This window comes from Leuresthes tenuis, unplaced genomic scaffold (genome assembly GCF_036924035.1).
Source record: "Leuresthes tenuis unplaced genomic scaffold, fLeuTen1.0.hap1 SCAF_3, whole genome shotgun sequence".
Lineage (NCBI taxonomy): Eukaryota > Metazoa > Chordata > Actinopteri > Atheriniformes > Atherinopsidae > Leuresthes > Leuresthes tenuis.
In genome coordinates, this window is record NW_027325357.1 from 26,965,303 (window position 1) to 26,993,080 (window position 27,778).

Below are 27,778 nucleotides of genomic sequence, written 5' to 3' on the forward strand. Positions count from 1 at the left end.
CAACCCATTGCCTAACTCAAGCAAAGCATTCTTGAACCATTTCTGAAGCTGAGTGGAGGGCGGATATTCACAAATTTATTGGATATTACGGAGGCTCTGATAGGAATTAATGGACTTCTGGTAGATTTTGCAGTTTAATACATATGTATGTAGCAAGGAGGTGTAATTCAATATCACGCCCATATAAGTAAACTGTTAGAAGAACAGTTGTCCAGTTAAATGGCACAGCCAAGCTGTAACCATAGCTCAGTAATAAGTAATTCTGGATGCAGATAAAAGAAATATAAGGATGTCAGTAAAATGAAGCTGTCAGGGATTTCAAACCATCAGAAAACAGAGAAGTTCCACTCTATTTTCAGTGGATGGTGGAACTGATTCTTCTTCAGCTGGTGTGTTTATTATCAGATGTTTTACCCATATCTCTCATAAATGACAAACTCCAACAACATTTCAAAGCTCATCATATATAAAACAATAATTTATTACTTCTCTCATTTTACAAGACTCAAATTGTGTGGCTATCTAACGATTTGTTAAGCTGTTATTCTGTCCAATACATGAAATCCTACAAAAGCAAAAGTAGCTATATGTGTGCTTAAACAAGAAGATGTTTCATTTTCAGCTGTCTGAGAAACATCTTTAAATGTACGTACATACACAACAATACTGATAGTACGTGATGGTTTTTAACTTTGGGAAATCAGCACCATTTGAGAGAACTTGAAACAAAAAATGTGAATTTCTTACAAAATTATATATTTTTTTTCAATTTACAAAAGGTTTAGGTTTTGCTACCTTTCAGGGAAAATAGTATTGTTTCCATAAAAGCATTGTGTAACAGTACAACACTGAAAAGAGATATATATTTCAATTTATATATACATATATATATATATATATATATATATATATATATATATATATATATATATATATATAAATGGTATGAACAAAATAATGTAAAAAGTGTAAAATGCTGGTTGTTAAAGTATGGCACACGTTCTTTACACACTTTCAAAACCTTCCAAAAAGTCAAATGTTGGGTTTTTGTTTCCAAAAATATCCAAAAGAGCAAGCACAAAGGTAGAAAAGGTTACTGAAAAATGTTTTGAAAATCATCATGATACAGTAGCTGAGTCCCATTCAGTCAAGTCCAACCATCTTTTAACAGACCTCTTCACCGCTGTGGTGGAAAGTGTTCATCCAGAAAAAGCTTTCCTTATTTCCTATTTACACATTAAACGAAGCAGGAGTCTCTAGCCCAGCTGGTACTGGTCTATGTACAGTCCATTATCCTTCAGTCTGTCCTCCTCTGGCTGCCTGCCACCTGAACTCAGAGGAGTACTTAGACTGTGGTCACAGACAGGAGTGAGTTGTACACCCTCGTGCCGTCTGGTGACTTGGTACCATGGGTCAGGAGTTCCTGGATGGTCATCCAATGGTCGAATATTTTCTTGTTCCTCTTTTTCATCATTTTTTTGTGGCTGAGTTCAATGATGTTTGGCTCCTTTTTGTCCTCTGGGCCGGTCTGCTCTTTCAGACAATCGGCTCGACTCTGCTTCATGAACTCGCGGCGCTGTTTCTGCTCCTTGGCGCGCACTGCATGCTGCTTCCTCTCTTCTTTGCTCCAGTAGCGGCCCATCTTCAGCTCGCTAATAGCGTCATCGTCTGTGGTCATGCCGCTGCGCTCTTCGTGAATTCGAAGGGCACGCTCCCTCAGCAGCTTGTCCCGAACAGGTCGCTTTGTGATGTATCGTGTGCCGTCGCTGCGGATCTTCACCTTCCACTCCATCTTGGGCTCTAGGTCACTGGGGCTAATGGGGTCCCGGCATATGCTGACCAGACTCATTTGGCTCTGGGCGTACTCTACGGCTGATTTCTGCTGGATCAGCTGCATGTAGCTCTGGTAGTGCTGGGCATGGGCGGGGATGTGAGCATGCTTGTAAGGTGAATGGGGAAAACTACGTCCGCTCTTACTGGACTCTCCCAGCTTCCTTTCCTTGCTCTCGGCCTGCAGAGCTCCATCTGGATCCTTGGAGGAGCCTTTGCTCCGGCTGGGGCCACAAGCCTCTTGGACTGGGGAAAGGAGGGGCTTGAGCATCCTGCCATTGGAGCTGCTAGAGCCGGATGGTCCTGCTGAACTCTGGCTCTCCACTCCTCGACGAAGTGAGTTATCTGGAGACAGCTCTAGTGTGAGAGGGGTGCTGCGGCAGCTCTCACCAGTATTGTAGGCACTGGAGCTATCCTTGTCAGATTTCTCAGGCAGCTCTGTGATATCGGACAACTCATGTCGGCGAGCATCTATGCTAGTATTGTAGTTGCGGAAGCCGCTGTTGTGGAGCATCCATGACTCTCTGCATTGCTCCCTCAGCTGCTGCATCTTGTGAGCACGGACAATATTCAGGCACTCAAGCTCAATGCTGCGCAGCTCCTCGTTGAGCAGCTCCAGCTCCTTATCTACACCTTCCTGATCCTGACCTCCTGCCCCAGCCCCCAGGCTATCAAAGCCCTGGGCACCACTGTTCCTCATCTGACACTTCAGCTCCAGGAGTTCTCTGAAGCGCTCGCATTCATCAGCTGGAATACCCAAAAAGTCGGTGTCAGTGTAGTCTGCAGAGATGAATGACTCGCTGCTGAAGGGCAGGTCAAGGCTGCCGAGGGTGTCCTGGCTGTAGGTCAGCTTTCTGCAGCTGCCCAGAGTGTTGGAGGCCGTGGTCGTCTGGTCGTCACCAAGGTTTTCTTGCTCGGAACTCTCGTCATTTCGGGTACTCTCATCTGTGCGACCGACGCCGCTGTCCTTCTCATGGTGGTTGGAGAGCAGAGTGGCTGTGTCTGTGGTGCCACCGTCCTCCTCATGCTTCTTCTGCAAAAAACAGACACCAGAATGAAACAAAGGAAACGGCAGGCACCGTGAGTCCAAACATTGATGTCAACATCACTGGATCATTGCTATAAAGTGTAACGAAACTGTAGTCAGGTTCTTATTGGCTAGTGAAGGAATTCCAAAGTGATCTTTTAAAAAGCATCAAAAAAATAAACAGGAATGAGACACGTTGACTAGTTTTCAGTGAATAAACTAGACTGGCGGTCAGAGGGTATGCTGGTTGTAACTAATTAAAAGAAGTAGTGTTAACTGGAAACAAATTTCAAGGAGAAGCAAAACAACTGCAGTGGACATCCACAAGAGGAAAATGGAGTGAGCTTTCATCTCTGGGAATATCTGCGATATTATAGCTATGTAGATGATGGTCGGTTACGTCAATCTATTGTTTGCCGGCTCAGTTGGGAAACGTTTTAATTAACGTTCAAGACGTTACTTTTGTTTACCTGTTCGTGGAAGTTTTTTCACATCCAAACAATTCCATTCACCTTTTCTTATTCAAAATGACGACTTTGTACATCTGTGCTGATAAAGCTATTGACTGTAAGTAATTTTGCATTAAAACACAAAGGGGAACAATATAATTTTGTAAACTGAAGTGTACAAACACATATAAATATGATTCTTTTGAAATAGAGCCAGTCTTTTTGTGTAGGGATCCATCCACTTTATTTTAAGCAATTTATGCATTCAGCTGTATAATTAGAATTTTAACAAAGACTTTATCCATGAGCCTAAACATTTACATGTGAATGTCAATTTCTTTTCACTGAAAAAACACACTGAAAACTGTCAAACATGTTACCCATGTTCTTGGCTTGGCCAACATGATCTATAGATGAACATGTATGTTAGTGCAGACTGATTGAGCGTCTTCACGTTCAGCACACTCAGGACCCGTGTGTCCGTGCATATGTGCGTACCTGCTGCAGCATGCTGGCAGTGAACTGCATGGCCTGATGGTGCTGCTGCTCCAGCATATCCATGTGGAGGTCATCCAGGAAGTCGTTCCTGTCATCATCCATCCAGCCCTCGTCCAGCTGAGACCCAGCGGAGAGAAGGGAGGAGACGCCTCATTAGATGCAAATATCAAATTGCAAAGTTTTTCTCCCCAAAGAAACAAAGGGCCCATATGTTGAGATGAAAACATAATGCAACTTGAAGGATACTCTATTTAGTTCCAAAGTGACCAAATTATATTTTAAGATGACTTGTAATGTTGCCATTAACCTTTACCAAATGCACACACACACTGACATGCTCATTACCTGGATCTCTGGTCTGGCCACCAGCAGAGAGATATTTTGGTTGTTCTCACTGGTCAGCAGTGCCACGGCATCCTCTCTGTTTTGGATCTCGACACCATTTATCTTGATGGACACAGAAAAACCTTTTCAAAAGCTGCATCTTTTTCTCTACAAAAGTTTTTTTTCTTGTTTGTACATTAATCAAAACTAACAATCAATGTTTAAAAGTCACAAAAAAAATCGCAGTGGTATTTATGGATCTTACCTGGACGATTTTGTCACCTTCTCTTATTCTACCATCCTTTGCAGCAATGCTGTTGGGATCAATCTAAAGTAAAGATATTTTATTCTTGTGAATCAGTGAAAATCATTACAGCTGATGGGCAATATGTTGTCATTCACTTTGTGTTGAAGCAGAGTTGAGCACTATTCTGCCAGACTTACCTCACTAATGTAGATCCCAGCCTCATCCTCATCATCAGTCCTATAACAGATGGTCAAGCCAAGTTTGTCTTGGATGTTGGCTCGGTACAGATCCACCTCCTAGTAAGACACAAATTAAACCTGTAATGAATCTTTTATTACAAAGACTGAACAGAATTTAGCTGTGTATTTATGTATATGTGCTTCAGGACAAACTGAATGTAAGGACTATTACATGGGATCAGAGAGCAACAACAATCCATCAATCACAGTAATGAATCTTTCAGATGGACGCAGGGAAGCCGTCGGCTTTTCTTAGAGGCCCACTGACAAAATGAGAAATGATGCAGAGGACGACAGGCAGGCAGAGTGCCATTTTTCACTTGTCAGCATCTATAATCTCGCAGATACAGTCAAAGATATGAGCAGCGCTGGTCACTGAGGGCAAAGAACAGGCTCTGCTAGGTTCGCCCCACAAAATGAAAGCTGTAGTTGATTACTTTGATGAATCTTAAAGGAGGACACTGAAAAATATTAGCCAAGAGTCAGATGAACTCAGTGATATCACTCTTGCTTTCAGGGTAAATATCAAGCCATAGCAGCAGGTAATTAGCTTATCATAGTGCAAAACAGACAGAGATTGATGGTACAGCCACTGTTGCATGAGCCTGTTTAAAGGTAAAATCCCATTAAAGTTCACAAACATTTGACATATCCTTAAAAATTGTCCTTTACCATTTGATTAAACAAGCTAATTGAGAATCAATGGGGAGATTGTCTCCTGGTGGTTTCGAGTGCCAAAAATAGTCAGATTATCGATTTTATTAATATATTTTGCAGCATTCAAACTTAAAAGTAATTTTAAAGCTTAAGTAATTTTATAACTTTAGCTGTGTTACATTCCACAGTATACATACATTACATTGTTTGAATTTACTCAGTTATGCTAGCCAAACCAACATTAGTTTAGCTTGCTCGTAGGTGAGTTTTAAGGTCAATAAGAGAATATAATCAATTGATATTTTCTGTGAGTGCTGAGTGTCTCAATGTCTTTGATTAAAGAGTGTCATTTATACCATCTATTAGCGATATGTCTGTCGCTCCGACAACAATAGGAGGTGTTATTTAGTATTTTTTCCTTGTTTCTTTTTGCTGAGCTGGTTCACTAAAAAGAGCTAGAGTTCCCATTTTTACCACATATGTCATTTTTTCTGCTGTTATCTTAACATCAACCAGCTTCAACCATCTTCACTATAGGCACAATATTAATTTTGTTAATAGGAGAGTTATTTTGAATAGTTGCAAATGGAATCCTCTGGTAATAAGTGTTGTACATTTGTAGAATATGAGCAATTGTTCCACAACTGACCTTGTTGCCCACATAAATGTGCATTTAAAAGGCCAGTATATCTCTGGTCTTACAGTGAAGTGATGAGTTGTTGTTCAGTTCACTTGACTTGACACAAGTCTTTCATCAAACCAAATTTATTAATGTGCGACTTTTAAACATTATGATGCATAGCATGACATGCATTAAACAGAATAGATCGGGTCTTAGACACAGCATCGTAGCACCACAAAGTTGTTTCTCAGCCATTCTTCTCTGGGTGCAAGGCATCTGCCATTAGCTGCCCTCAACTTCACCTCTTTGCTCTCAGCTTCATAGTCCCTCCATGGATATAATTATCATCAGACAGTAGGTGGCTGAGGTTTAATGAAAGGGGGTGTTGTGATTGGTGGAGGTCACTGAAGGTGAACAACAGTAGTTTGATCATAAGCCATTGTTTGCATCATCAGATCCATCACTGCAGCCCTATTATCTGTGCCGTCTAATTATTCACCAGGCCTCATATCCACTGTATAGGAGCAGAGGAAGACTTATTAGTCCCTGTCACTAATAAGTAATGATGTCACCGTTGTGCATCTGCTGGAACAAGCCAGCAACTCCCTTCCTGTCAGGCTTATATATCAGTGTTTGTATGTGTGCTGTGTGCTCCATCTATAATCAGGATACATAAGAACTTGTGGTTGCTACAGATGGCCATTGGACTGGAGACACTGAGGCGATCTCAGGCCTCCTTATGGAGCAATAATCCATTTTTGTCTGAAGGTCCCTTCATTGAGAAGACAGTGGACAAAAGTTTGGAGCCGGTGTCTTACCTCATATTCCAGCTCTTCACGCTCTATGTCTTGTTGTATGCCCTCCAGGAAGTCATTGGGGTCAAAGTATGCATGACCAGGAGGATGCCTGAGAAAAGGCAAAGAGAGTAAGATAAATTGGAAAGAGAGTGGTATACAAATTAGACCAGCATTCATCACAAAGGAAATGCAGTAACACATTTGTCTGCCTGGATTTAATTTTGCCCCAGAGTTTGAAAATGAAATTAGACGTGGAAGGCAGGTAATAAGAACTGGATGAAGAAATCAATTTTAAATCAGATATACTGAAGCTACACCCGCAGGCTAATCGCAAAATTAACATGCTGTGTTATTAATTTGACTTGGAAATCAATTAGAGAAATCACTGTTATTCATTAAAGAGCATTTGCTGCTGTCATAGAGTGTGAAAAGGACCCAGGCTCTCTAACCTCAGGAGTTTAACACGCTCACACACACACACACAAGCAACAGAAGCAATTTAGTGATAATCAAATACAAACGAACAGAAACCATCAATTTAATGTGACTGTGTACCCTGAAGGACCTTATCACCGCTGAGTGACAGGGACATTTTCCTTCACAACATCACACTCATCCTGCGTGACCACAGCGGCGTTTTCTCCAGAACAAGATAAGCTGTTAATTAACTGCTGAGGGGAATAGTTCCAAAAGTGTCACAAACTACCATGAACTTTTCAACAGGTGAAAAGGTCTGACACCAAAGATTTCAAGTATCTTCTCATTTAAAAATATTCTTAAGCTGTAAAACAAGCAAGTAGGTAAAAATTCATACCAAGTAGGATCCTAGAAAAACCTGACAACTTGCAGCTTTAGCCAGATGAGGCCAGATTTGACTTAAAATGTACTTGGAAAAACACTCGGTTTAGCTTTGTTTAAGGAGGTATTGGTATAAGGGAGGGGTGGTTCTGTTGGGCATTCATTGCCTCTGAAACCTTTAAGATGAATGTTCCAGGAGGGCTGGCTTCATTTAAAGGCTCAGGAGAGACCAAAACACTGCTCAGTGCTAATAAAGACAGGCTGGAAAGTTGTCACAGCAACAATTTCATCCAGGTAAACATCACGAAGTAATCTTCCAGAAATGGAGGATGTGCGTGTGTGTTTTCAAACATATGTTATGAGCCAGCACAGCATTTTCTAGGATGAAACTGCTATACTCTACTTTCAGGTTCAGTTTTTAATTGTGCACACAGGAGCATCATTCTTTCCAATGCCAACGTATATCAGACGGATCAGGTTAGGGCAACAGATTTAGGCTAATTGAGCATTAATACGTTTCTATAATGTTGGAAGATTTCTGTGCTCTCTACCAAGTTACACATACTACTTTTTTTTCCTTTGTGTGATCAGATATTGATATCAAGGTTTGATATTATTCAAGGCAGATCATATACAGTTTGACACTTAACTTGATCAAATTGGGATTTTGTCTTTAATTCCTAATAAACAAATTTGGTGCTTACTCCTCTGGCAGCAGATACTCGTCCAGCTCCGTCATCGGGGGTGAGGAGGGAGGCAGCTTGGTAAGGGCCATGATGTGCTGGAGTGTGATGTCAGTCTGGGTGCTGATGTCTGTGACCTGGGTGTCAGTGGCGGGGCTGACCAGTTTGGGGTAAGGGGCCCGGCGAAGAACCTGAACCATGATGGGCTCCTTGGCAGTGCGGATCGCCTCCACTGCCTGATCATGGGTGGCCTTAGAGAGGTCCTTTCCATTGACCTGAATAAAGAAAGACAAACAAAGCAAACTCTTTGTTAAGCATTTTATCTTTAAAAAGAAAAGTGTGACACAAAAGATGGAATCTTTTAAATTTCTTTTGGGAGAAGGATATTCATCATTCCAAACTGATGTAATCAGTGTCTCTAATTACGACACCCTCACATGAATCCCTTTGCTCACACAGATTCAGCTGTGATCTTCTGTTTGGGAAATGACTCATTACTGCCTCAGCTTGTTTTACAGGGTCATAGCTTGACTAAGTAGAATAAGACCTTAATTAGGAAGTGTTTGTCTTTAATTAACCAAGGTCATTTAGCTGTGGCTGCATGCAGGAGTGCTCTTTTAGCTAAGTAATTTTTCAGCAGAGGATAAATTCGACCTCCTGTCAGAGACAGTGGAGAGGGTGTCCGGCGTTAACCTGAGAAGATTAATTTGAGCAAAAGGCTGTTGTAGAAATGAGGCTAATTAAGAGTGGTGGAGCCACTTAAAGTCTTAGTGTGCTGATGAAAGATGAGTGCAGAGACTCGAAAATCCCAGATCTATGCTGTCCACAATGTAAAGGCTGAGGGTAAAGACTAAATTCAAGCATGTCTCTGGAGGTCCATCAAAGAAAGTAACATAAGAACAAAAAGAGGAAGCACAGACCCCTAAAGAAGGCTCTCTAGGTTTTTAAAGGGATTCTGTTGTACTTTCAATTCCCAGTTCATTCAATATAAGTTGGTTTGTGCTTTCTGGATGTGTTGAGAGTTCATATAGGGGCCGTTTCACAGACTTCTTCTTCTCTGCCCCGTGAGTCATGAATCGTCAGCATCCTCTCTCAGTCCTCCCTACACAAATGCACGTAGGATACATTTTCTGATAAACGTGGCTAGTTGGTCCACCTGCTACTGGCTCTAAGGTCTAATTCCAATTCACAGCATAGTTTGCAGGCTTAAATCAATGAGTAGCAGCAATATTACAACACCTCCGGGAAATTATGCCTGAATTATGTCCAAAATCTGGTGGAGACAATGTGGAAACTGAGAACATATTCAAGAGGCCATTTGGAAACCAAATGCACTCAGCTCGTGTCTCTGAAAAGACAAGGAAAACAGGAAGAGGAGGAAACTTAATGGTGAAGTCAGAAGAGCTGATGCGCCGACTAATAACCAGAGTAGATTAATGGTAATCCTGGGCCTGCGGGGCAACTGGACCTAAAACGTCAACTTCTCCCACATCAATACTTGGCGATAAAATTCAAAAGCTCATCTACTTGTGGTTTCTTCTGAATAATTCCACATCGAGACAAAACAAGTCATCATGTCACAGAATACCAGCTAACAAAAAAGGACTGCTGTTCTGGCAATGTCCTACTAAGAAAGAAAAAAAAGCATCTCGTCTCCTCTGGTATCTAGAATGAGCCCCCAGATCTACTGACGTCTTTGCCTCTCACAGTGAGCTGTGATGTTGCAGATCAGCTGAGGAATACAAGCTCCTTTGTGCTGTCTTCTCACTGCATGTTGGCTCCAACTCTCCAACCTGGTTGCCTGGAGTTTCTGGACTCCTTAAGGGCAGTGAAGCACAGACAAAGCCTTTAGCCTTCTTCACTCAGTTCGAGGCATTCTGCCTCAGTGCTCTTAATGGGGCGATTCTCCTCCTGGCAGTGGAGGGGGTCCCTCTGCCTATTCACTTGGTTCACCTCTGACACGGAGCGGCCCTTTGCGGCACACTGGGAAAAAACACACAACACTCCCCTGACGCAATACACAATACTTCACCACCGCTGAGCTTTCCCAACTATGGCGTGATCAACTTGTGCAGCAGCTCAGCCACAGTTCAGTTGCCTGAGAGGGCACAGACAACTCAGTTTATATCAACTCCTACAGCCAAAGAAACGACCCGTTTACAAGTTTAGTCTGAAAACCTAATCAGTGATGGTAAGAAGGGATGTCCTTTGCAAAAACTCTTGAGCATCTGTTCGTGTGAACACAATGATGACTGGCATACAGAAATGACTCTAAACCTCCAGCACGTCCTCGAGAGGGATCAAAATGTTAAATCCATTTTAATGGCATGAAGGCAGCGAGGCCCCACTTAAAGGAATACTAATTAGGTCTAAATCAAACGTCCACTGTGCCAGTGTCTGGTGAGGAATTTACACAGCTGTGGCTTTGTTATTCACTGCCTATTTTATTTTCACTAATACATAACATTTGAAGCAGTGGACTCAAGGACCTGCACCCCTACCTAGGATTAGGCTTTTTGAGATCAATTTAGGACTTCAGTTCTCCTTACTGTGTCAGATGATAGTTAAGTCAGTCTTTAGCCTGCTGAGTAATAATTAGGGACAGCAGGGGCGAGTTGAGCGGTGAACTCTGAAGCCATCTATCATCTATGAAAAACAAATCAAGTTGGACTGAGACGTTGATGGAGTTTATGTGTATGCATGCGTTTTATCTATTTTAAGATTCTTGATGGGCTGATGACAATGCTCATCTGCCTGCCAGCTGGCACCATAATATCCATGATTGTTTTTGCAATGCCCTGAATTGATTGAAGCAGCCTCAGGGTCTCATTTATTCCTTATTTAATCAGTTACTGTCACTAAACTCAAAAATCATTATTTATGAGAAGCCTGATCAGGAAAAAACAGCACAGAATATACTCATAAAGAAAGTGATATATGGTATTGAATGGATGTTACTCTAAGCCCAGAAGTTACTGTTGTTACCGTTGAGCTTTCTGTCCCTACCCATGTAGTAATAATACCTATTTTCAATACATTTCATCAGCTGAATTGGTTTTATATAAAATGTACATTAGATTCTGATTTGGGGAGGGGTAGCTACCAGCAAACTTTTATTCTGGAGGGGGTTGAGATGGAAAAAAAAAGGTGGAGAACCATCGGTTTAGATGACTATTCTTTATTTCATCCGCTTAGCTAACTGAGGCTAATGCCAAATACTGGTTGACTCTAATGTCTTTTTGCATATGGCTTGTTTAATAAAATGTAACTTAATTCAACATACATGATGTTGAGCCAAAATACTGAGATCAAAGGCAATCTATTCCCCGGTCAAAATTGAGAAGAAAGACTATATACAAGAAGTTAAATGATCTATGATTAGCTGCTGCTCCATCATAAGCACAGCTTAATAAGAAACAAAAGTAATAGACACAGATGGCTTCGTCTCAGCAGTAAAACACAACACTGCACATTTTTGGCGGGTCATGAGACTGGATAAGGAGGAATTATTACTTTTGCATTTGTCTATTTATCTGTAATAAAAGACAAAACTACCTTAAAAAACCCAAACCAGTAACATATCCGCCTGTTCTGGTTATTATCCCAGAAAAAAGTCCTTGGAGGATGTTAAGGCAATGTAACATTAGTCTTTGATACAGCTATTCAATCACCACGTAATCCTTTAATAAAGAGGAGAGGAGCCTTATTAAAGAGCCAGTGTCTCACTTCCTTGGGGAGCCACAGTGAGGTGAACGGAGTGGAAACAGCCAGGAAAACGTTGCCTTTCAGTGTGGCTGAGGAAACCCTGGGAACTTCCCAGTATTGATAAGCATTTTAAAGAGGCTGAAGAGCCATGGCGCTCGCCTCCTCTTTCTGGTCGGATACACCTCTTAAACAAATTCTTCAAAACCTCTGTTTTGGAAAAGAGAGGAACGCTGACATGATAGAGAGCATGAAGACTTGAGGGCTTATTTTCAAGGGGGGCCTATATGGGGTTTGAGTGGCAGTCTGAATGTAGGTCATTCTACTTGCAAAGCACAGCTAATCCCCCTTTTATTTTACTTTAAACCATTCTCGTAAGAAGGAACGAAAATCCAAGCAGCAGACAATGATTTCTCCATGTGCATGTTCACGCTTTGAGGTGCGTCTTTAAAAATCAAAACTTATAACAGGCCGTGTGGAAAACCCTCCAGAGAGTGAGACCAGAAAACACATCAGTCTTTGCTTACAGCAGCTTGCAGGCTTATTAAGGTTTACAGAGAAAACAGACAAAAGCTTAATGCTGGTTGAGAGAGACACTACTGTTTACTTTCACCTAATCAGACTGAAGCACGGGACATTGTGTTATCCACAGCTGTTCAATTAGGAACCCAAATACCTCCCAGTATGGTTTCTGCCGCCTCACTCAAGTCCAATGGGCACAGAAGGTATGAAAAGTGTCTCTTGTTTAGCTGACTAATACGCAGCAACCTGGATCGCCTGTACTTTTTCGCAACAGAAAGACACAAGTAGCCTTTTCAAGCCTCAAAACTCCATTTCACATTGCACCCTTGTCAAGTTTGGCAAGAGCAAAGCGCAGAAAGCGGAGAACATCGTTATCTGCCTCTCAGCAAATATATCAGAACACTGATATAAAGCAAAGTGAAGGGTGGAGTTCACAGGGAAGCTAATATCAGCAATTGGACTGAAACCTGGGATCATGCCATGTTTCATTAACACTGTTATCTCACACCACTACCCCAGGCTTCCTTTTTCTGTCCAGCCACACAAACGCTGACCTACACAATAAACACAGCAATTCCCTGTGAAAGCCGGCAGCACACCGAGCTCAATACTAAGGCCAATTCTGTTTGTCCAAGTCAGCCAAGTCAAGTCTGCACCAGCAGCGATTAAACACGCCAGCAGAGTTATTGTGCTTCAGCAAAGGAAACAAAAAAATAGTGGGTAAAAGGGACTGTAGCTCCTCCATGGAGGACATCAATGGTCAAGTTCCAGTTGTGCTGCAAGTGTGTAAAGAATTACTTAAATGCACCTTACACGTTAAAGCTATTCAATGGGTACCCCTCGGTCACATTAAGGAAATGTGTTTTATTTGATACAGTGTGAATACAAGGGCCTAAACAATGTATTAATCAGCTAATATTATCGTTTGATACTTCCCTCTCACAGATTCTTTGCTGCTGGTCCATATGATGTCATATATGTGGCAATATGAAACCCCAACACGGTCAGGGTAACTAGTCATCAGTTCATTGACACCACTGTTTACAGCACCTGAGGCACAGTAGACATCGCAGCTGAGCAGATGGTGGTGCCGAGTCAAGCCGTACCTTCATGGTAAGCTGCAAACTAGGTTGCAAAATACAACTGAAAAGGAAGCATTTTCTCTTTTTGATATAACTCGAACATATAATATGCTGTGATAAATTGGCGATATGTGCCTTGCCTCTACCGATTAACCGATGGAACCCTGAAGAGGCCAAAAGCTGTTATGGAAAATGAATGAATATGTGTTCATATATATACCATTCATGAAGCGCTTTGACCATCTGCTATATGAGACTTCTTCAAATAAACAATAAACAAAGGGTAAAAAAAGAGTATGTGGATGGCGGCAAACGTCTCTAAATAACATTTTCTTAGACTACATATTATAAAGTCATATATTCTATAAATTTTGTTTTCGAGGATCCCTGCTACCTCTCTCAGTTTTGTCCTGCTGTATTGTCAGAATCTTGTTAAATCTCTGTTGTCCCTCTGATCCCTGACTGCCATTTGCTTTAGAATGACAGTACGTACATGGACTCCTGTGAGTGCACCCCTGTGGTATCCAACCAGCTGCTCCAGAGTTGAACAGATGTGACGGCACATCAGGGCAGATCTTTGCTGGTATAAAAAACACGGTGTCAGGCTCCAGAGGCCGCACTTGGCGCCGATCTTCCCTGCTTTGTATCTGTTGGCTGCTTGTATCAATCCTCAACACTGGGGCCAAGCAGGCCAAGCTGCACCTTTGTGACTCCCCCTGTTTTTTTAGGAATAGTCTTTAATGACAGTGGCAGGATTGGCTGGCTGAAAAATTGCCTTTTGAAAATATTTTCCTCTAATTTTTCTGTCAGACTGGTTCAGAAGATGCCATACTGAGACCATATGGCACTATGACAGCTTGGCTTCTCGAGCTAACCGTGAGATATTTGTAGCTTTCAATCAGAAATGTGGCCAATTAGGCAGCTTCAAACTGGAGATGATACAGAAGGCTCATTTAAGAACTTATTGCTCATCAGATCAATTGCTTTAGGTGTAAAATGCTGCTCCTCTGCAGGGAACAGAAATAAAAACCAAACACACAGAAGCTGAGAACTGAGAAAGCAAAGGATTAAGCAGACAAACAAAAGTCCAGAACAGTCCAGCATGGATCAGAGAGTGAATAGCCAGCTTGTGCTGGGACTCTAATTAAGCTTTGGGTCATCCAAGACCCGCAGCGAGGCGCCACAGCTGTTACAGAGTGCTTGTGGAGAGATTAAGTGACCTATGACTGTCAAAAAGACTTTCCAAGGCTTCTACCGTAAAGCCCCAGACAAAAGAAACTGAGCTTACATCTCCACACGGTGCTTACCTTTAGCTTTGAAGAAAGGACCGAGGGATCCGCTGCTGTCAGAGGGGTCAAGTTTAAAAGGGAACGCTGGGCTTGCTGCAGCTCAGGCCTTTAAAGACCTCAATGAAAAGGGGAGCACTTTTATCTGCATCTACAATGTTGGCTACCTTTAAAAGACCTTGGCCATGTTTGATCTCTACCGTGGTTTTAATGACATAATTTACAACTCATTCGAGACTCTAATGAACTCTATCCAAACAAACAGACAGTTCAAGTCAAGTGAATGTTTCTAATCCTGCCAAGTCTGCTAAAATGCCTCCAGGTGAAATACGATGTGCAGTCTGTTTACTTTTGGAAAACCGTGCAGAACCATATTTTTCCTGCTTCCAACACGGGAGTTAGAGCTTAACTGTTTAATGAAGCGGAAAGATTTCAAGTGTTTGTGGATTATTAAGTCCTCGGAGACATGATGAGGAGAGCAGAGTGGGCGCTTTGCCAGCCGCTATGATCGACAGGATCTGCCTGTATTATCAGTCAGGAGAAAAAAAAAAAGAAGACTTCCCAGAATCCCTCCTCTTAAGAGGTACAAGTTAGAGATCTGCACCATCTACTGTATCATGAACACCCAGAGAGGACCATGTAACCGTGTTTAAACCAGACATGAAATGTTTGAAGTCGTATCAGCGAGAATAAATCCCAGTGGTTGGAGGTTAAAGCGCTCAATCATTGGTTCATACAACAGAGCTTCTCAGGCAGTTAGCAGACGAGGCAAAGCATTTAAAGATCAAGATTTACTTTATGGGCTGAACATAAAATATAACAATTTCACAAAAAAAAGAGGAGGACAGAAAGCTGAGAGATGACATGAGAGGAGAAGACTTTTTAGAAAGTCTTAGTGGGGACATTTCCCTGAGATACCATTAATGCTGGATGAGGCGCATCCTGCTGAATCACTGAGTACAGAAGCTGACAAAATCATTTTCTCTGTCAGACTGCCTGTTGTAGCACATCATAGCTGCCGGCTTCGATTTTTGGTTGTTTGACAGCTCATATGCTTTGTTCACTTGGGTTGTTTGAGGCAGTCAAGAATTTATTCACTCAAACCTTAAGAAACTCCTGCAAGCTGAACTGTACTACTGCCACAGCTCAAAGTCTCACACACTCAAACACTCGCTGGTGTGAGTTTCACATGTTTAAGACCATTTCACAGCAGCACTCCATTCTCCTTTCAAAAGCTAAATCTGCTGTAGTGAACACACAACCGTCTAGGCCTCAGATATGCCTTTAAAAATGAATTTCCACAGAAAACAGTACTAATTTTGAACAATAAAATAAGCAAAACTAATGAGTGCTAAGTCGTTAAAATAACCTGCGGTAGAGCTTGTCCATCATTTACAAATAATAGTAGTAGTTAAAGACTTTGGATCCAGAGTCTCGTAGTACACATGTAATGGTTAAACATACAAAAAGAGTCAGAGTGCTGCAGCTGTTGTAATATGTGATAGACTGATAACTGTGATGTCACTTCCTGAATCTAACTTACTTCTTCTGACTAAATTCATCTTTAAAAAAATTATTCATTTGAGAATCACTGCTCTTGCTTTGAAGTAAAGCCAACTTGTTCAGTTTTACAGTGCTTAGTTAGTACAGGCACAGTTGGCACATCCTGTTTGGAAACGTTTTGGACAGTTGGTGAGACAACAGAGGACATTTACAGCAACACTGGAAAAGTCTGTGAACCTTATGTGCTGTGGCTTTTGTTATGCACATTCCCAGGCCTGAAACTGCCCTCGAATGCCGATGGGGCTGAGATACCGCAGTTCACAACTTTAGTTTCCAGCTCTGCACCTCACTGTTTTGCATTATGAACGCTTAACATCTTTGTTGGCTTTTGGTGGTGGCTTTGTGGTATTTTCAACATGACAACAAATTCATGTGTATGGCTGTACATGCACAGAGAGATTTGTTTTTATGACAGTGATGTTACAGCCCACAACTGTAGGGGGAGCCAAAAAGCAAATAAAACAGCCTCTGGTGTTATTTTAAAGGCTCCAGCTCTGACAAACTGTGGAAATGCTCCAATATTTTATCTCATTTTAACGAAATGAATCATTAGCTGCAGCTCTAAAGAAAACATTTTCAAAGTTTCCATCGGCGAAAAAATGATGGACTATATATGGAAAATGTAGTTGTGCTTACCGACAGTGCCGACAGTGCACCACAGACAATAAGTGTTATCTCTGTTTTCAAACCAGGCAGCTCATTGGCTCACTAGCGGGAAGCAAAATAACAAATGATCTGTAAGGTTAACCCCTGCGCAGAGTCTCTCTGCAGTGCTACAGGCGAACAGTGACGAAGCTACCGGTTCAGGACAACTGACAGGCAAGACAATACTGTCACACAAAGACATTTTTCAAAATGTTATTTGTGTTTTTATACCAGACTTTTAGCATCCATGAATTACAAGTATGCCACTGTTGAATACTCCAAACAATTTAGTCTGTGTGTCCAGACCGAACCTGATCAAAGCCAACCTATGTGGTCACAATGTCAGACTCCCCATGTTATCTTAACTGGAAGCAGTTTTTTTTTTCTTCAAGAGCAGAATAATAGGTGAGATCCACAGAGTGCTTGATCATTACACCAATTTAAACCAGCCACTAGCCACTCTCTGCGGTAAATGGAGATGTAATTTACTGTGATAGGAGGAAAACATTTGGCTTGGGTCCATCGTGGTGTAAAAAAAAAAAAGAAAAAAGATTTAAGCCTTAAAACCAGTCTTCAAAGACGTCCAACACAGCCTGTCACAGTGGAACACTGTCTGCTGTCAGCTGGGTCAGAACACTTTAAAAGGAATAAACCAGCGCTCTGAGTGTGTCGTTCCAATTAAAGTTGGCACAGAGAACAGAGACGGGCAACATGCTGTAGGTTTTGTTCTGGAAAGCCACATTCCAGTCACACAGAGAATGTTTGACGGAATACATGATTCATCCAGCTAGATTTTATTCATCCGTTTCCACGATGAAACGTGATGATTTCTAAAACAGATTTGGAGAAGAGGGGTTCACACTGATTTTTTCTTGAGAAAATGATTCCACTTATTAAAAAAGTTCAATAAAATCAATACATATTTAACTTTTTTCTTTTAAATATACAGTACAAAAATTTTAAATAAATGATTTGGAATAGATTAAGCGGTTTGGATAATAGATACACTGATGGATTTTCTTTTTAAATTCAGACTAGGACAACGTCCATCTTCTGAATTCTGAAACAGTGAAATCATCTGATCAGAAGCCCACAAACTCTAATATATCAACAGCAATATAAAGGAGAACAAATGCAGCACATCTACAAAGTAAAAAAGCAGAACATTTCAGCTTTTCAATAAATATTTTCAGCACATAACCACATTTGTGCTCAATCACTGCTTGGATGCTACTTCCGAATGTTCCACTCTGGGCTCTCTCTCTCTGAAAACACTCACCCGGAGTGTTAATGATGCATCTATAACACGCCGGCTCTGTTTTCTTTGGTGGAAAGAAAATGTGCAAAACAAGCACTCGAGTGTTAAATATAAACTTTAGTAAAAGTCAAACAGGGGTTAAGGCTCAGAAACCTCTGAGTCAGCATTCGGTTGACAATGAGGAGGTGGGCTGCGATCGGCACACATGCATTCAGAGAGCTGTCACCTCTTCATCACCCCCTCCTTAAAGCCCAGCGTGCCACCTCTCGCTGACCCCTGCGGCCAGAGTTCAGGCTGCTCAGCTCAACCACCCACTCCACTCCACTCCACTTTACTCTACACCCACTCAGCCAGTGACCCCGGAGACATAAACAGACCCGGGTTTACTTTTAAAACTCCACAGAACACTAAAGGAACTGCGTCTTGTGACAAAATTGCAAAAAGTGTGACAAAAAAAAAAAAGCTAACTAAAAAAAAATCCCACCTCCCAATAGGTTGAAGAAGCTTGGTTACAGTACCTGGCAGACTTCATAGAGTAGTTTATATTGCTCCTCAGGCTTCCGCAGGGTACAGAGGCTGCATCCCATGGTGAAGGAGATCAAACCATCCAGACTCTCCCTGTAGCCACACAAGCAGGAAGACAGCTTTTCTTTCTGAGCTGACTCTTTCTGTCTGGCGAGCCTTTCTCTCACAGCTGCACAACTACTTTGGCTGACAGGACTGACTCCCCCCCCCCCACCTCAGCTTGTGGCTGTATCTCTGCTCTCAGCTCTCACACGCCCCCCCCTCCTTCCTCCTCACCTCACACTCTCCCTCCCTCTTCGTCGGTCTCCAGCCAACTGCTGAGCTTTTGGAGGCTGTTGCCAGAGCTCCTCCAAATACACCCCTTCATGTTTATTAAGCAGCCGCTTGTTGGTTATTCATGAATGGGGGACTAGCTCATGAATGGGGTTTACCAAAGAGGGTGACACTACGCTACATGAAGTCTTCTTAATTAACAAGCATCATCAGATCCAATGTGTGGAAACAAGCTGAGTGACAGAAAGGCTTTTGACTAGATGACAAGGCTGACATGTGTCCTTTGAGGGGCTCCAGATAACGCATTGAGACTTTTCATTTGAAATTCAAAATACTGCAAGAACGCCCCCCCCCCCCCCCCCCCCCCCCCCCTTTAACGCACATAGAGGCTGACATGCTTGTGACTATACGCTGAAAGCTCTGCAGCTCGATTATTACAGCATTCCCTCTCAGTGCCCCAGTTAAATTAGCACTTGATGACCTCTGGTATGCTAATCCAGCAGAGAGACTCAGAGCATTCTTTCCTCATGTATTTCTCCCCAAATACACAGGCCCAAAGCCAGTGTAAACAAATAAACCAGATAAATATTTATGCTGGCCAGACAGTTTACCCAGCGGGACATCTGAAGCGTAGTGACACGCAGCTCTCTGGGTCCTTCACGGTGTCCACTGCTCTGTGAACAGAGAGCGGGCTCAGCTCTGTAAGCCAAATCTGGCATCTGTCCTGCTGTTTGTTCTTGTGCCACACAGCCAGCCAGAAATAAATGTTTGCTTGTAGCAGCCAGTAGGGTGACAAAGGTTTTTGGTTACAATCTGTTTGTGTGCAGTCTTTGGAGATTTCTAACAGGTAGAAGATGTGATGAAATGCTGAAGTCCCTGCAGGATGTCTTCATTCACCTCTGTGCCACTTTGATCCCAAGTCCCAGGTGCTAAGCCGCATATCTGGGTCGATTTCATGGCTGGAGGTGGGGGTGGTCCTCCGGGAGACACCCTGAACACCGATGGTATTTCCTCCTGCCAGATGTGTCCTCTGATCCTCATCTCTCCACAACTCCAGAACTGAGTGAGCCGCGTTACAAGCAAAGCTTTCAAGTCAAATGTCAAAGAAAATAGAAAATTCTACGGAAACTGTCTCTAAAATGCCACAGATCCCAAAATGCAAAGCATTAAAAGTAATTTATTTTAACATCTACAAATGTTTCAATCATCTTTTCTTTTTATACTATGAGAAATTTCCAGCTTCCCAACTTTCTATTTGCATAAGAACACTTGCTGGGGATTTTGGCTAATAAGATTTCATATTTTAATTTACTCTCTATGATTTTTATTCTGTTTCACAAGTTTTCAAACAAAGCCTGCCTTCAAATAAATCCTCACCTGTTTGTTCCCACAACCTCATGTGTGCAGGATACTGGAAAATCTACGGGGAGAGATTTTAAAATACGATCCAGACCGCAAAAGAAGAGACAAAAAGCTGCCTTGGGCAAACAGTGAAGGTATCTGTGTGAACTTAACAATCAGTCATTATTACTGTGGGCTTTGCTTGTCTGGGTCCTAAAGGCTCAAACTTTCATCCTGAGCAGCATGAAAACTAATTCTACGCTCACATTAGCTGCCCTGTTGTGCCTGGGGCTGGGATCAGTGGAGAGTTTTAGCCGCTGCTCTTGCTCAGCTAATCTTTCTTTCACACTGGGATTATCCCATTCACAAAGTCAGAGCTCTGATATGAACAACTGCACCAAAGGTTATGGCAGCTGAAGCAGGGAGAACATGCAGATTAATAAACAACTGGCTGCAAGTTAAGTTTGGAGATTGGGCAACAAATGAGGGCCTGTTCAACCAAAGCCAGCAGGAGAGGTGTCTGCCCGCTGTCTGTCACCGTGTGCAGAGATTCCATTTTGCTCATGCTGATTGATTTTCTTGCCCTCGATGTTCTTAGCTGGGGTGTGATCTGTGGCCTCGACCGAGGGACACGCGCATCAGCTTTTATGCATTACTGGTCTAGACATGACAGTATCAGAGGCTACTATCTCAGTGGGACTGAGGCCAAACCATAATAATGTAATGCGGTTTGTTGCAATAAATGCAAACATTTGGATTTTTTTTACTAAAATGGAGACACAAGGGTCAGAGGTTACCACATCCCCTCCCAATTACCAGCAGGCTGCTTTCAGAGTGCGTGGATCCTGAGCATTTCATCTCTGCTCGGCCAGCTCATTCATATTCATAGAAGCTGCCTCCTGTTGTGTCAGCATCCCACTGGACCCACTTTAAGAGTTCCAACTTAAACTGGAGCCACGGTGGGATCAGGTGGCCATTGCCGCAGCATACACCATCCCTGTGGGGTTTTTAACTCTATAATGCAACATCTCCCCACCCTCTGGGCAGCTTCATTCCCTTGCCATAACTTGAAAAGGAAAAGACAGAAGTCACGGTCACTGGGAATGATTGCCATTTCAATTAGTTATTTAACTTATTTTTTAAAATATCAGAATATAATTAAATGTATGCCCTAACATTACTTGTTTTACTAATGCAAAATCAAACATATTCAATCCCGACATAAAAACCAAGAAAACCAGCTTCACATAAGAAGCTGAAGCCAGGAACTGCTGGGTACTTAGATATACTTGATAAAAAAGGAATATTAAAGGCACTGCAGGGAAATTTTTTGAAATGTGTTTGCTTGCTTTCTTGAGAGTTAGATGAGCAGATATACGACCCTTGTTTCTATAGATGAACAGATTCCTGGTACAATTAATAAAATAAATTACATTTGTCACAAGAAAATACCAGAGATTACTGAACAAAAGAAAAAACTTAAACAAGCTCGACTAACCCAAGTACAAAGTGTATCATGGTCTCAGTCAGTCAGTAATATCTGGCTGCAGAGTTTCCTCATCTCCTGGTAGTTTCCTGCCACTATTCCACAGCTCTGTTTGCACTGAAACTCAAACTCCTGCAACCTCAAAGGTTCTCCAAAGGTTTCAGATTGGGATTTAGGTCGCGACTCAAGTTTAAAATAGTCGAATGCGAAAATTTCTGGATGTGTGTTTCGAGTCAATGTCCTACTGAAAAATCCAAACCCCACCACTTAAAGCTTAACGACACATTTCCATCTAATATGTCTTGGAAATCTTCCATTGTTCTTGTGATGTGCATTCGAAAAGGTCTCGGCCTCGTTTTTCCTCTGCTCTAATAGACTTTTTCTTTGTTATGACAACATCAGAGCTTTGTCTTCTCTTTCTTTTCCACATTTTTTATAACAGTTTATTTCACTTCAGGTAAAGCACTAACTAATATGTTCAACTATACCTTTAATCAGACCTGAAGCTTTTTCATACTATCCTGAGTAGAAAGGGCACCCAGTGCACATGATGCTCACCCATTAACATCCATCCAAATGTATGTAACCTGACCGTTACACTTCAACCTGCCACATGGCAAACTGCTGAGCCATTTATCTCTCAGTCATCAGAGTACAGACAGGGATTTTTTAAACGGGGGACTTAAGACTGCGTGGAGACAAAGTCTGCAGAAGGTGACGACGTGGCAACATGCAAAGAAACTGGACACTGATGGCTGAGAGTGATAAGACAAGGAGAAAGCATGATGTTCGGGTCGTCTAGTGCGGCTCTAATGCACAGTCCAGACAGCAGGAAGAGAGAAACGGGAAGGGTTGCAAGATCGGGACGGATAGGGTGACGGGAAAACGATAATTGGCTGCACATTGGAAATTCATGAGAAGAAGTTTCTCATGTGGCTTGTCTATTCTACTGAGTATTACTGCTCAGTGAGATAGTAGATGCCAAATTCATGTCATGTTACCTGCTGTCAGAAGATTTTACGGGGTCCTTAACCGTTCCCCAAACTGTGGTGGGAAACAACAAATACTGACTACCACAGAATCTTTTCCATCTTGTCTGGATCATGAGACTCTTTAAGAGACCTTAAATGGTTTTTGATGAATAGTTCAACACTTTCTTTCAAATTGACATGAATGTGAATCTTTGTACAGTCAAGACGAAAAAAAAAAGACTCACTCACAAAACACAGTTTCATAATCATTGAAACTCCTGAGGGTTTATTTTAACTGCAGCAACAACACAGATTTGTCAGATTTGAATCATCACACAATCCTCTCAGTGTCCCTTTTACAACGTGTCATTTTGCCACAGATATTCAAACATGCAGCAGTCTACGACTAAACGACGGTGGATGGGAGCAGTTGAAAATGTCAATATATGACTGGACAGAGAGAACAAGCTGCAGCTCAGATGCTTTTAAATAGTTTTCACTTGTTCATTTGGTTCAGATGTTGAGAAGAAAAAAATGGATGTGGCAGCTATTTACTGTAGTTAAAGCCATAGAGGGTAACAATATTATTAATTTCATAAGGTGAACTGTCAGATTCCCCTGAACAGCTGATCATTTGTTAAATTAACTCATTGCTGATGTGCATGTCTGTCCGTTAATTTAACTACAGCCGCTCACAGTAAAGCTGTGTTGAAAGAGATACATATATGTTACTCGGTCCATTCCAGTCAGGTTGCTATCGCAAAAAGTTCAAAGGTGAACACCCACTGCCACATTCAGTTCCATTGGATTAATGAAGAGCAGTGCATGTGTGAAACAGGCTGGAAAAGAGCTAAAAAAAATTTCCATTAACGTTTAACATGTCTGGAGCACATACAGTGATTAAAGAGCTTCTTCTGAGTTGCTTTTGGCTCGTCTTAGTCTCTCCAATTTGGATCCTCTTCTTTATTTTTAATATCAGCCCTCTGAACTTTAGACGATATGAGAGGAGAAGGGATCTGTAATGTCGCCGTGTTAATGGAGATGCCAGATGAGCAAACAGGAGTGGCAAGAGGGAGCGAGAGCTAGCACAAGGGATGTTAAAAGGAGGTGTGAAGAAGACGGAGAGAACCCACAGAGGAGGAGGCAGGGCAGACACAGAAACTAAATGTGTGGAGGGGTTTAATGAGTCTCTAGCTCCTCTCAACTGTACCGCTGGGGCCCTGAGGATCTCAGTGTGTGTTTGTGTGTGTGCCCACCTCTGAAACACTGGCCTGTGCATAATTTATCAGACAGCTGTCAGCACTGTACTCCTATTTACTTTTACCAAGGCAGATCCTGTGCCAACAGGGACCCCAGCCAGTAGGAGTGACAGCCACAGAGAATGTTAAATTGCACTCTCAAAGCACTAATAATGCCATCACTACCTCTTCAGTGTAATTATGTCTGAAGACTGATATGTTAAAATATTTAAATAATTGCCTCATACTCACACACACACACACACATACGGTATTGGATGTTTTTAGGGATATATGCATGTATATACTGTATATATATGTGTGTGTGTGTGTGTGTTTTAAAAGATTTAAATCTGTTTCCCCTGCCAACATCTTAAAAGACAGCTAGGCTTTCTAGCTGAAGACTAACAACACTTATGAAGGAGTATAAAGTACAATCTGTATCCATTCCTAGTAGGTGGATGTATGAACAGGCAGGGCTTAAGTGTAAATGAATGGTCTTAAAGCAGAGAGAAGAGCTTTTCCCCCAGTAGACTACCTGCAACCTATGAGTGACCTGTGTTTAACTCCATAATAGGGACAGTAAAAACACCACCCAACCTTTGCTACTAATATAACTTCTCCACTACTGCATAATGGAAAGGTAGAACAAAATACTATTTACATTCTAATTATCCAAATGCCATGACATTCTTGCAGAAGGTAACTCATGCTGCTTGTCAACACAGTTATTAGGTGGGATATTAAAAGGAGTTTATATTTCATCCCCTCTCCTGTACTGAGACCAGGGCTTCATGATGATGTGCCTTCACTCTGAGGCTCTCTGTAGGGCTCTGCCAACTCTGCAGTCCCCACAGAGTTCCTGTCACCAGCTTATTTCCCAAGCCTTCATCACTCCCAGCTGCTCCTGCATGTTGGCAGCCAAAGCCACCAACGAAAGCCTCCAGCAAGACTGGGTGCAGAGTGAGAAAGTGTGGGGACATACAGAGCTGATATAGAAAAGTGGGCAGGCTGAAAGCTTACAGAGTGAAATTGCTATGGACTGAGATTAAAAGGAGGAATCACAAGTTGTCAATATGGAGTTTCATTCCTCAAGTTGTTACAGCTAGGGGCTGCTGGTAGAGAGGGCTGTCAGTAAGATTCCTGGTTCCTCTCTTCCATTAATCAGTTGCTGGGTTTTCACTCACTAGTGAAGCAAATCTGAAGTGATTTATTTTTTGCACAGCATCAAAAAAAAAAAAAAGTGAATAAGAAAGGTTTCCATGAACTGGTTTGAAGCGAATGAACTCGGTTGTGTAGTGTTGTCAGATGGGGGCAGTATAGACTATGTAGCTAGAGGTTGTAATTCAGTAGGAGTAGTTGTCCAAACCTTAAAAACTAGAGGTCTTACCTTCATCAAAATGATAACACTTCAAAATGGAGAAAACTATTCTTCTTATATCTCTGGGAATATCTGGTATATCATACTTTAACTGGGAGGAGGCCGGTCATGTTGTGAACTCAGACTGAAAACAGCTTGTAAGTCACATTATTTAATTCTTCACCAAGTCAGTTGCAAATGTCAGAGTTGTTTCCATCCCTCTACATGTTTATTAAGTATTTTTCGATTCTAACATTTCCATTCACCCTTTTTTCTTCACATCTTCAAAAACGTTCCTGCAACTAGCAACTGACCTCAGAAATATATTTGAGGTTCTCTTTGCGCAATGAAACGTTTGAAGTTAGAAATCATAGCAAAGCCTTTGACAATGCCAACGTTTTACGGTAAAAGGGGTTTGTTTCCTTGAGTGGAAAGGGGGAATGAGTCAACCTGTTTGAGTGAAAGGTAACAAAGAGTGAGTTATAGCCTAATCTCATTACATTACAGTGCTCTTCCAAATGAAAAGCTCCTTCGTGAGAGCTGAGGTCATTGAGAGGTAAGTGACTGACATGTTGGTTGACATCACTCAAATGTCTCAATGCTCAGACAGACAGCCAGGTTTAACTGCCCGAAGCCCACTGTGATAAATGATCCCACTGCCCCAGAGGGGGAAATGTTATGTTTTACACACATTCCTGCCTTTAGTACTCCACAGGAAATTGGATGAAATTGCTAGTGATGCTAACTAGATGTCCTGGCCAGTCCGTAAATCTCTTTACTGCGTGACCCCTGGCCCATTAGTCCGGCCGACGCAGTGACCTCAAAGGCCGTACGGGCAGTGAAGACCGACTTACAGCCTCCCTGTTGTTTTTGCTGAACCAGTGAGCAATTTTAAAGAGATATGTCCACTCCTCTTCAGAAGCATCAGGCTATGCCAGATGACACATTCTAAACATCACTTTAACCAATGGTCTTCACTTCATATGTGGTTGAGTAAACCTCTATATAAGGGTTGATGAGGGAAGATGAAGGAGCTTTTTAACAGTTTTTCCTGCTTCTTTGGCAGAGAAAAATGGCAACCACTTCACCTCTGAACTTTTCAATACACAGATATATTTCCAATCCCAAGGAAAAGACACAGGTAATCCCAAACAATGAACACTGCCTCTTTAACCATTAACAACAGCTGTGAAATAACAAGTTGTCCACATGATGTAATCATTAACTGAGAAAGCCTATGGGATTCCAGTTTGGTTTGAAGATGAGGGCGGACGTTTGGCATTTCATTTTCTCTGCCACAGTCATTTGGGAAGTGTAAATGGCTTTGAGCAATGCATTTAGCGCTGATATGGTAAATTCACATCTCTACCTTCCCCAATATCCTTTTTAAAACAAGTCAGAGAAACCTGCTAGCATCCGTTAACATCTGGCTTTTGAGCGCAATGGCAAAGTGTTAAATCAGGATTAAGTGCCACGTAAAACTGCAGTAGTGGGCATTTACTGGCTTCAGCCTGGAACGGCATTGCGAGAGACACAACACCTTGGTGCACATGTTCATTTTCACAGAGGATATTGAGCTTTGTTCAACACAAGTGTCCACACTATGTTCTGTGTCTTTATATAAAGACACATTTATCAACCGCAGTGTCTCACATGGAATCTCTGAAACTGACTACAACATTTGGCTGGCAAAAAGAGAAGAAACTGATTGATTTTACATGTCTGTGAGACAGCTGGCAGCTCACTCTCAGTTTGCTATGCGGAGCTGACGTCCGCAGTCGAATAAAAAATAATGAGCGTGCCCTCTGAGCACAAAGGATAAACACGCTACCACTGACAATGGGAAAAGGATTTAACCAGCTTTGAAAAAACAAAGATGGAAAAAAAACAGCTTAACCACCCTACTTTTGGTGTAAAACCAGCAAATGATTACCATATTGCCACAGGGTGGGGTTTTAGAAGTTGACTTACTACAAAACAGCAATGTATCAAAGATTCAAAGATCAGCTTGTAGCTGGTATAGATCTAAAAGTTTTTAGGTTGTGAGACAAAAAATATAAGCTAAGAAAAAAATGAAAAGTTGAAACAGTTTTAACATTAGCTCATCATTAGGTCATTAGTTTTGTGAAACTGTAAAAATGGCTGATAGTGAAGCCTGGTACGCTTGCATTTGCAGGATTTTCTGTCACTTATTATGCAAACAGTTGTGAATGCTCTGTAATGAATTCGATTTCCCCAATAAATTTCTCACTAATGCCTCCCATGACGCATCTGCTCATGACAATACTAACCAGGTTCGCCTGAAGCAAATTTAATTATCAACTCCCAGCGAATCCAAATGTGTTCAATGCTCCC

The 27,778-nt window shown here is 41.9% G+C and overlaps 1 protein-coding gene across 2 annotated transcripts in view; it reads right to left on the minus strand.

The window, feature by feature from the left end:
- Nucleotides 1-671: 671 nt before the first annotated feature.
- pdzrn3b (PDZ domain containing RING finger 3b) overlaps nt 672-27,778 on the minus strand; it is a 97,791-nt gene continuing 70,684 nt past the window's right edge. For both annotated transcript variants that reach the window (XM_072382856.1, XM_072382855.1), the window contains 7 exons: nt 8,193-8,446; nt 6,712-6,799; nt 4,573-4,671; nt 4,394-4,456; nt 4,150-4,251; nt 3,805-3,921; nt 672-2,863 (listed from right to left, as the gene is read on the minus strand). In XM_072382856.1, coding sequence (XP_072238957.1) covers nt 1,346-2,863; nt 3,805-3,921; nt 4,150-4,251; nt 4,394-4,456; nt 4,573-4,671; nt 6,712-6,799; nt 8,193-8,446 — 2,241 coding nt within the window. In that variant the 3' untranslated portion in view covers nt 672-1,345. The remainder of the gene's footprint in view (nt 2,864-3,804; nt 3,922-4,149; nt 4,252-4,393; nt 4,457-4,572; nt 4,672-6,711; nt 6,800-8,192; nt 8,447-27,778) is intronic.